This window comes from Sphaeroforma arctica, assembly GCF_001186125.1.
Source record: "Sphaeroforma arctica JP610 unplaced genomic scaffold supercont1.310, whole genome shotgun sequence".
Classification (NCBI taxonomy): Eukaryota; class Ichthyosporea; order Ichthyophonida; genus Sphaeroforma; species Sphaeroforma arctica.
The window spans coordinates 34558-45512 of NW_014040248.1; the positions used below are offsets into that span (position 1 = coordinate 34558).

General features: G+C 43.9%; 1 protein-coding gene across 1 annotated transcript; it reads left to right on the top strand.

Moving 5' to 3' along the window:
* Positions 1 to 1150: 1150 nt before the first annotated feature.
* On the top strand, positions 1151 to 2913 carry SARC_05069 (hypothetical protein; the record flags this gene model as incomplete). The annotated part of the gene is made up of 3 exons (XM_014301075.1): positions 1151 to 1231; positions 2070 to 2414; positions 2803 to 2913. 3 exons carry the CDS (start codon positions 1151 to 1153, stop codon positions 2911 to 2913), a joined length of 537 nt encoding a protein of 178 aa, XP_014156550.1.
* Positions 2914 to 10955: the final 8042 nt, after the last annotated feature.

The following is a 10955-nucleotide window of genomic DNA, read 5'->3' on the forward strand; positions in this document are numbered from 1 at the left end:
TATAATAACAGCGTATACTGGTTTGTTGGGAGAGTTATTGTTGGATGATCTGGATAAAAATGGGTTATCGTCGGCAGCAGCAACATCAACAACGATGTTAACTGCTGTTATATACAACCGGGAGGGGGGGTTCGGGGAGGAAGGAACTTCGAAGTACAGGGAGCAAACTCATTTAAAGGAGAAAACTCCGCTTACACAAGGGGGAACCCTCACCAACCTGTGATGGGTTCGGCTGGATATCAGTACAGTCATAATGACCGTTATACTACACCCCCACGTGGTGACTCACGTGGGTTTGACGGATCCAAAGAACGTTCTTACACCCCTAATAGGGCATATAGGCCGGTGGATGAGAAGACACCGTCCCCGGCACCGCCAGCGTGTGGTAAGTGCTCGTTGAGGCATCGGAGTGCATCTTGTCCGGTATGTGGCCTTTGTAACAAACTGGGCATTGGCGAACAGACTGCCCATCGAAGGTAACTACGGTTGCGGTGGCGCAGACTAAGTCTAAATGACTAGTCAGTAACGGTTGGAGTGGTCCAGTGACCCATGTATTCTGCGAGGATTAAGCGCTAAGTATTTATAATGATACTGGGGCTAGACCAGCCATGTTGTCCACAGAGTTTGCGATGCACCATCGGTTTGAAGTGACGGATATTGACCCTATCTTTATTACGGGATATGGGGGTGATGGTCGTATGTCTTTGACTCAACAAGTAGAATTACCCTGCTGTTGGAAGTTTAGGATTCACACGGGGAGGCTACATATCATGAAGCAGAGGAAATTACGTTTCTTCTGGCGCCATGGATACCTCATGATTGTACTATTTTGGTTGGTCTGGATGTCATGGAACACGAGAGGTTGGGAGCGACTTGGGGTACATCTACGGACCCAGCTACATTTCGGTTGCAGCTTTCACGGGTTTCCAATGATAATTTCCTACAGTACCGACCTCCTGAGGTGATTTATAAGCTTGAATCTTTGAAGCGTAATAAGCATGTACCGGATATACATGATGAGTTAGATGAATATGACTTTACTGACTTAAAATATCATGCTCGTATATGTAATTTTACTGTGGCACAATTACCAGATCTTAAGGATAAGTATAATCGTAATCGCATTAATAAGAAAGCTCCTAAGTTTATTATGGAAGTCGAATGTGAGATTATGTTAAAGCCAGATGCCATGCCCCAGCGGCGGGTATATGAGACAAAGGATCCGGTCAAGGTGGGTGTGGAGACGCGTAAATGTGATGACCTTCAAAGTGTGGGACTCGTCGAGCCGGGCAACAAGTATAGCAAGTGTTGCTTCTTGCATCTTCGGGTGGTTCCACAGGATGACAAAGGATATCGATTGTGTATCGACTGGAGTCCTCAGAACTTGGAGTTCCATGTGCTGCCTGTGACACTCCCATTGGAAGCGGACTTACTTAACCATGCACGTAGAGCGGTGATACAAACGGTTGTGGATTTAGGTACGGCTTACCATCAAATACGTTTGTCTGAGGATTCTCGGGGAGTTATTGACTTTCTACTCAGCGGACGGGCGATACTGGCAACTGTTATGTTTGATGGAAGGTGTTCTGGGTGTTATGATAAGCAACACTCACCCAGTCGTTGTTTCAATCAGAACGGACGTTGATGCTTTACATTGATGATATGATTATTGCACAGCATCGGCTAGCACATAAATCGTATATAGATACATTGCGTAATCATTGGCGGGAACAGCATCGGAGACCAAACATTTGTGAGGCAAATGATGTACAGTTGCAGCCCCATAAGAGTCAAATATCGGTTGGCCGGGATATTTTGGATCATGGGAGTATGATAGATATTGAACGATTGCAGGCGCTTCTTACGGCACCAGCGCCAGTGAGTAAACCAAAGGTGGCATCGTTGTTGGCAATGCTTGCGTGGTGGTTAGGTATGATACCCAATTACTCCATAATCATGGAACCAGTGATTCGTTTAACCAGGAAGAATGAGGTGTTCAAATGGGATACGGCTTTATGTGCCTACTCAAGATCAAGAATTTGTTGAATATAACCTTGGAGTAACTACAGAAACCAGATGTCATCAATGGAGTCGAGAATACGAGGCTGCAATTGTCCACGGGGGCTACAGTTCTAGAAGTTTCGGATTTGGAAACGGGCACTCCAGCAATCCGGTACCAGACGATGGATTCTGGCGATTTCTCGCGAATTGAGGAAGTGGTTGAAATCCGACGACGAGCTGAGTCACTGGGGTACGTGGTCATCAAAGAGTTAGTGCTGGATAAGGGTATTACAGTACATGACCATGATTGCTTGTTCCCAGTGATGTTGATGTCTAGTACATTTAGTGCGGCTCAGAAAAATTATAGCACCACAGGCCGTGAATTTATGGGGTGTGTATATGCCACGAAAAAGGTATTGCATATATTACAGCGTTCGAAGGTGCCGTGTGTATTGTATACAAATTACATGTATTGTGCGTAACCCTTCTCGATATACACAGGAGGATACTATACAGACTCGGCGATGGCTCAGAGCATGCAATGTGCTGCAGGAAGTTGAGTATGATTTCATATATGTACCAGGGAAGGTCAACTATTTCTGAGATTATATGTCCCATTGTGCCGACAAGATGGATGAGTTGATGACCCCACTTGATCGACGAGCTCAGTGGAAGGACCCGGTAGAACAGGCAAGCGATACTGTATTTTGTGGAGCTGTGTTACAATTTGATCTTTCGGATTGGCAACTGAACACGCGCTTGGTATACCACTCGCAAGCTATCTTTTGGGTTGTGTTACAGGTGGAAATGTTTGCGTCGGAAGCTAACCATGTGCTTGCTAACTATCCTAGCATTGAACCTGGTGGCGGTGCGATGAGATGTGATACGCTTGCATTTGAAGGGCATTGTTAGTTATACCAATCCGTCATGGAAGTTGACTGCTAAATTTGTTAATCATGTAGCAATGACTGATGGTGCACAGGGTGCCTTTGTGTCCTCTTTTGGCCGAATGAGCCTTGGATGAGGGATTTGGTTCCGATGTTGCAGGCTTGGCCGTCTGTGATTCCTCATGCAGAGGATGCCTTTTTGTTAAATGGCCAGTATGCAGTTGAGGTTCCCCCGTGGGATTATACGTTGTTGGTATATATTAAAGGGGGCCATCAGGATTGTCGCTTTGTTTACAATTCCTCCTATTTATTTTTTTTGGCCGGAGGTAGGACGTGCTGGCCCACCTGCTAACATGTGCATGGTTGATTATCGGCCAGTGGTTTTGTGTTTTGCGCCTATATCCGTGTCAGTAAGTCGTCAGTTGGATGAGGAAGCGGCAGCACATAATACACTCATGCAGGAGACGACCGAACGTTTGGAGGCCCATGAACATGTAACTGATAAAAAAGTGGCGACTAGCCGTAGATGGAAATGACCATCGGCTAAACGTAGCCCTAGCCCGGTGGATCGTACGTGGCGATAGATATCGCAGAAGCGCAACCCCAGCCCTTCTGTGAGTAAGGAGGATGCTCGGGACCTGCCCCTTTCGGAGGTACTGGGCATGTTGGTTCCTCTGGAGTTCCTTCCGTCGGGAGTTGAGGGTATGGTATATAACGAGGAAGATAAGGTGTTGTCTGTTCATAGTGATGTGTGTTGTTTGATATACCAGTTCCTTGTGATTGTCCTCATGACGCGGTTGTTGTTAGCGGGAGGATCCCTTGTTTGAATGGAGATGTTAGTGATGTGGTGGACGACGATTCTGCACCCAATGCATCACCTAAAGACCTTAATTTAGATGATATGCTCGTAGAGTCTCGGTTGTCAACCGGCATGATTAACGACAACATAGATGATGATGATGTGTGTGGACAAAGCTACAAACACGGACGCGTTGTTTATTACGTGGTTGTGAAGACTTAAATCCCAGCCACAGTGAATTTCAGGAAGTTCTGTAGTAAAAGTCCCCTTAAAACACTATCAGTGTGGAGTTAAAAATTAGTTTACAATTAATTCACACGAGGTGAATTATTTGTAGACCACGTAGACAATCAAATATAAGAATAAATACACCGCACTGAGCCTCAGGGAGACTCAGTAGATTTTAGTATCGTATTTTGATGTGTTTACTACAGCTCCCTTAGGCACAGGGGATTTGGTATACAGGGCTGGCTTAGAGGTGGAGGCTCAAGTGGATTCAGCAGATGTCTTTCAGAATAATCAGCAGTATTTGCCGGTGGAGCCTTAATCTGTTCGGTACTCCATTAGCCACTGCCCGTCGACGGACAACCCGTTGTCATCCAGGAAGCCACGTATGCGACGATCGGAGGAGATACCGGATGAACATATACCAGTATGTCAGGATGGGGAGGACATTTATTGCAGACTCCCGTTTACAACTTTGATCGGTAGGTAGATTAGTATCCCCGCAGATACTTTTTCAGGTGATCTGGAAATACCACATGGGGTTTAGTCATGTGTTGGTAGCGGACCATTTGAGAGTTCTTATACGGAAAAAGTACAGTTGGCATGTTCTTCGTACTTTGTTGGATTTGATTATTGGTAATTGTGAGTGGTACATTCGTTTTAGTATGGGTTATGGTCGAAAGCGTGGTCTTCTCCGACAACCGGATCGTGCAACACGCCTTGGGAAGCTGATGGACCTTGATGATTTGGTACCCACGGGGAATGCTGATGGGTATAAGTATGTGTTGGCTGCCCAGGATGGTTATTCCCTGCGGGCATTTACCACGTGTTTAAAAAGTGGTGATCATGTAGCTGACACGTTGATCAAGATTTGTGACGAGCAGCTGCGACCACATGTGGCGGTCAATGACTATGTGATGAATAAAGATAATGTTTTTTTATTGTGAGAAGTTCTCTGCGTATGCCAAACAGACGGGAGCCACCATTCATTATGTGTCTACTAATGAGCATGCAGGTAATGGATGTGTGGAAGTGTTTCTAAGCACGGCTAAATATTGGTTACCTCGATCATTGTGTGTTGATATGCATCACGCATGGCGACATGAGGCCCCCTATTTCACTACAAATTATAATGCTACTTATTCGTCGGTTATTCAGATGGAACTGCATACCCTTGATGCTGGCCGATTTTATACCGTTTATATACTCATATTGTGGATCATCAAATTGAATTTATGCTTGATGAATACCTTGTTTTTGATACCTCTACAGTTTGCATGGGTGACCCCTTTGGAACGCACGGCGTCGGAGAACATTCAGATGGCGCGAGCGGCTCAGAAATGACATGCTGATCTCATTCGGGTGGATTGCTCAATGATTGGGGTAGGCCGACAGGTTTTGTATCGGCTGATAAAAACCCCTGACCATAAACTGTCCAAGAATTGGGTGGTACCTGCTATTGTGATAGCGCTATTACCCCTGGTGATTCAATATATCAAGGATGTGGGGTTGAACAAGGAGTATAGGGTTTACATCAAGAACCTCAAATCATATCGACCTCCGGTCGGTTTGGTTGAGAAGTTGCCTCAGGGAAATGTGTCGACGTCGGTGTTTGGTTATTACATGTTCTTTGATTCGAATACGCAGTCTATGGAACGGTAGATGTTGGTTGAAGCATTCTGGGAATACCCGGTAGCTATTCGTTTTTAGGATAGCATGAATAGTAACTATCGTTGATGGGTGCGTCTTAACACAGGCAAATATAAGCATAAGTGTACACATCAATGGTGGAAAGAGGATGAAGATTTTCTCCCACAGCGCCCTGCGGAAGTTACAAATATTCAAGGAATGCGCACTGCACTTAATCGACTTTATCGTTATGTTAGAGACCCTTTATTAAGACAGGATTCGTTCGAAGCATGGCGTTCAAAGTATGAGGCCGAACGGTTGACTCAGCACTCGGTGGATGCAGAACATTGGGATTTGTATGCTATTATGGACAGGGAGGATTGAGCTCAATTCCATAGGTTTTAGTCCTGCGTTTCGATATCGCATAATCTGGCGGGGCTGTAGTATGGAATAGGCTGATGACCCCTGCCCTCCCTCTGTTAGGACAGAACCGATGGACAGGACAGTAGGACCGAATAGTGATGACTACGGAGACCCTTGAGGAATAGTAATATAGATTTAGGGTTTTTAGGGTTTAGGGTTTTTAGAAGACTAGGACATTACTGGATTTGTCAGATAGACTACTAGTAGTGGCCAACTGACCATGCGGACTATGGATGAGACCTTCTCTGGCCCTAAGGATAGGAATAAGGACTGGATGGTGGAACTTAGAGTCTGTCTCTTCTACTCACTACTCACTCACTGCCTTTGAGGACCTGAGTCCTGACTCTCCTGAGACCGTCGTTATTTTAGCAACAGGTAATATATGGGTAGTATTTATTATCCTCTCTAGCTCACTATCCTATACATACTACAGCAACTTCATTTTTTTTTAAATAAGTATATAGTGGGCGCTATGAAATTCAAAATAGCAAAACAGGGAGTGAGAGGAGCCGGGAGGGCCAGGGGGGGAAGGGGAGTAAATATTTAGGGACAGTTCTTGTTACTTTTTGATTGTTTTTGTTTAAAAAAAACAACAATTTGACTTAAAAAGCGGCAGATCGGCAATTCGGCAGTCGAGATTCGAGAACTCTCGGGATATTTATAATACTTCCTGCCCCCCCCCCCCCCCCCCACACTAGTCGGCCAGCCACCAAAAGGCCCCAGCCCGCAGGGCCAAGGGCCCAGGGCCCAGGGCCTAGGCCGCCTGAGTTTACTTCAGAATTTTCTTCTTCGCTACATCGTCGGCGGTATTAACGCCGGGCGGTTGTCGCGCTTGCCGCCAAGCGTCCGCCCAGCGTCCGCCCACCAGTCAGCAGTCGCCCACGCACCGCAGTCCGCAGGGCGCATAGCCGCATAGCCGCAGGCCCACGCCCACGGCCCTATAACAGGGACCCACAGTCCCACACTGCACAGTCCCGTGTGTATTTACTCCGAATGGTTTTAACGCTGTCATAAATTTTTAAATAAGTTCAATTAGGATTTAGGAGCCTATAATACAGTCAACAAAATTTAAAAAACAAACAAACAAAATGTATTGGGCTTTAAAAAAAATAGAAAGTATTGGTTATTTTTATAGCCCTCTGAAATAATACATCATTTTGACGCTCGCGGCTCGAATATGCATTTTTTTAAATGCAATACTCAATAGAGCTATATATGTACAGTATAAAAAGGTTAGAGGAAACGCTTTAAAAAAAAAAAATTTATTTACTCAATTAAAAGTTGCTTTTTATTTAGAAATTATAAAAAACAAAACAATACAGGAATCGGCTGAGGGGCCCTGACGCCCCAGAGCCCCGAGGGCTTGAGTCTTAAGGTTAGCCGTTATTTATAAAATAGCGGACCCCGCCAACAGGACAGGGCACAGTCTCTCGCAGGGCACTGTGAGACTGTGAGTCTGTGACTGTGTCAGGGACTCAGGGCACTGAAGCCTGAAGGCACTGAGGGCAGTGCTGAGGGAGGCCGGGCACATCTCAACTTTAAAATACATATGCCCCCAGGGGCACCAGTAGCCCACAGACCCACAGCGGTACAGGCTCAAACATTCACAATCACATCATGTGACTCATCATCTCCTGCTCTACATGTCCAGAGCTTATATCACCAAATCAAATCATATACACAGTTATGTAGTATTTGTTTTAAAAAAAAATCTGAAATTTTTTATATCTTGAATAATATTTAGTATTTTAATTTTTTTATACAAAATACACACAGCAAACAGAGTCAAAACTGAAAACTGAGTCACAGACTGTCCCGAAGTCAGCACTCAGCAATCAGCATTCAGCAAACTCAGCATAGTCCACCGCTACTGCGTGAGAGGACGATTCCGGGACACAGTCTGACAATTCACACTTCGGCGACAAATAAAAATCAACACTAGGTACATATGTATTAAAATACTACATATTTGATATTTCACACCTCCACAGCAGAGAGCCAGAGACTCACAAGTCACAAGTTGCAAGCAGATCTGGTCGCATGTCAAAATTCATAACGCAAAGAGAGTGAGAGAGAATAGAGAGAGAAGTCACGATTCACGAGTCACCACTCATGACTCACAGTCACCATTCACCAGTCACAAGTAGTCACAACTCACAATTCAACTCAGTTACAATTCAAGACTGACAAGTCACAATATTTACACAAAAGAAGAGAGAGAGAGAAATCGCGATTCACGACTCACGACTCACGACTCATAAGTCACAAGAATTCACAACTTACACAAGTCACAAACTCAACATAGTCACAATTTCAGAGACACAGTTTGATACACACACACACACACACTATCACAGTCACACTCTGGCAATCTGGCTTATAGGCTGACTATATTTATTATTCCCACACTGAACAGTCAGTCAGTTACAGTGTTAGTGTTACACACAAGTTCACAACAAGAGAAGGTAGTTTTACAGCAAGCAGGGAATAGTCTCGGAGGTTCAGAGGTACACATAGTGAATACATATTGTGTTTTGTTTTGTCACTTTAAAAAAAAAATGAGTAAGTACTACATATTTTAGGAATCTAAGGATAATATTCGCAGATTCTGAGATTCGTTATATGAGCAGGCTGACGGCCTGAAGGCACGATTTGAGTCCCTTGACACGAGTCAATGAGGCATAAGTCTCGACTTGCGAGTCACACGACTCACAAGTCACAAGTTACAAATACTCACAATACGCTCGAATCACTATTGTATCTCAGTAATTTTTATAAAATGAGTACAATCAGTACGTACCATACAACGGACTGGGACAGTGGGACTCTGAGTCTCTGGGTGGGGTACACGAGCAGCGACTGTGAGACTGTGAGACAGTGAGAGTGAGAGTACTGTCTACTAGTGCGCGTTGACGACTTAACGTTTCTTGAAACTGCTTGTTGTGTCAACTGTACTCGAATCACGAGTCGACGTCTCGACGACCATTCTTCTAAAATATTTACTATCCTCTCCTAGTAGTAGTAGAGAGTATGTAAATAGCCCCTACTCTAGTCTACTACTAGGCCCTCTCCTAACTTCATTACGTTCCCCGTTAATACGCAAAAAAGCGTTTACGTTCAAAGTTTATCCTAAATATAGTCAATAGTTTTTGAGGCGGCCTAACTGTCACGAATAGTCCTATTTTTCACTTTGTGTCAGTTATGAATAGTTTCAAATCGCTTTTTCATTAAAAAAGGTCAATTTCTCAGGTGCAAATTTGGAAAATTTTCATGGTCGATTTGCCCCCGATATACTTTAAACCGCTTAAAAAACCAAACTTTTTGCGTTTGCGCTTAAAGTTTATCGCATATAGGCAAAACGTATTGAGCTTAGGGACCACTCTCTACTAGAGAGAGAGAGAGAGTAAATATGTACATAGAGTCCTAACCTCAAACCGGTTCCCGTTAAAACTTTTACAAATCGAATAAAAATACGTTTACGTTCAGCTTTTATTCCTAATGCGGTCCTTTGAACCCATAGGTGCAGCTTGTGGGTCTACATTTAAGTGCGTATAATGTTTACGATACGAACTAGTCCTATATAAGAACTTAGGTAGGCCCTTCTGATCACATTATAACCGATATAACATTTAAAAGTGAATATATATGCGTTTACGTTACACTTCTATCCCGTACCCACATAATGTTATGAGCTTAGCCCTGAGCTCATTGCATTACTTGGGTACAAAATAGAAGTTGAACGTAAATACATACTTATTCAATTTTTCAACGTTATAACGGTTATAATATGATCAGAATTTGTAGGACTGGGTCATATAGTCAAAATGGTACTCACTTAAATGTTTAGACGCTCAAGGTGCACCTGTGAGCATACAAAGGACCGTATATGGAATAAAAGTTGAGCGTAAACGTATATCTATTAGAAATATAAGGTTTTAACGGAATACGGTTTGAGGTTAGGCTTAGCCTGAGACTCTGAGAGAGCGGCTCCAACTTCCAACTCTTGAACTCACCGCCAAGAGGCTCCAGCGGTCTAGTAGCCTCACGGCCCTCACAATGCCTCAACAGCCTCACTCTTTTGCTAATAGAGAGAGTAGAGGACTAGTAGAGGACTAGAGCCTAGATGTCCCAAGTCCCAACCTCCCCAGGTCCTCTAAGAGGTGACTAAAAAGAAAAACCTTCTTAGCTCCTCTCAGTCTTTTTTAAGTCGCAACTCTTTAAGTCTCAACTCTCAAGTCTCATCTATTTTCTCTATATAATCATTGATCTGAATCTCAGTGAAACTCTTCTTGAGTTTTCTCAGTTCTCACTCTCTACTCTTGTTGTGACTTGTCATTTGTACCTCTTCTCAGTGGACTCTTAATACTACTCTGTACTCTACTACTCTCCACTAGAGACTAAGTCTCTAGACTCTACTCTATAGAGAGAGTAGAGATAGATATGTAGAGAGACTGAGAGGGAGAGAGTGAGAGTGTGTGTGAGACTGCTGACTTGTGGGAGACTGAGAGACACTGAGACAGAGAGAGGGAGTCCATCATGAAGAGTGTGTCACTGTCTCACAAACCAGAGTACATAGCCCCCAGAGTGAGGCAGTGACCACTGTTCAGTGTTCACTCACACTGTAGTCGTCGCTCTTTACTCCTTCCGAGACTAGTGTCATGTGACTCTGTGAGTTGTACATAATTAAATATATGGACTAAAAGCCTGGGCCCTGAAGGAGGTGCCGAACTACATAGCGAACGCCGAACTATGTACTGAAACTACTGAAGCCTGAACTTCTGAAGGCTTAGGGGCTCTGCCTGAAAGCTGAAGCCTATGATACAAGCTCACTGTTAGCCGTTTAGCCGTTAGGCCCTCTCTCTTGTTGTCAAGATATGTAGGACTCACAAGATTTTTGTTTTTAAAAAGGAGTCGGATTGTTATTTTATAAGTCGTCAGGAGTTCAGGACTCATCTATTTTCTATAAAAAACAAAACAAAACATGTATGTAT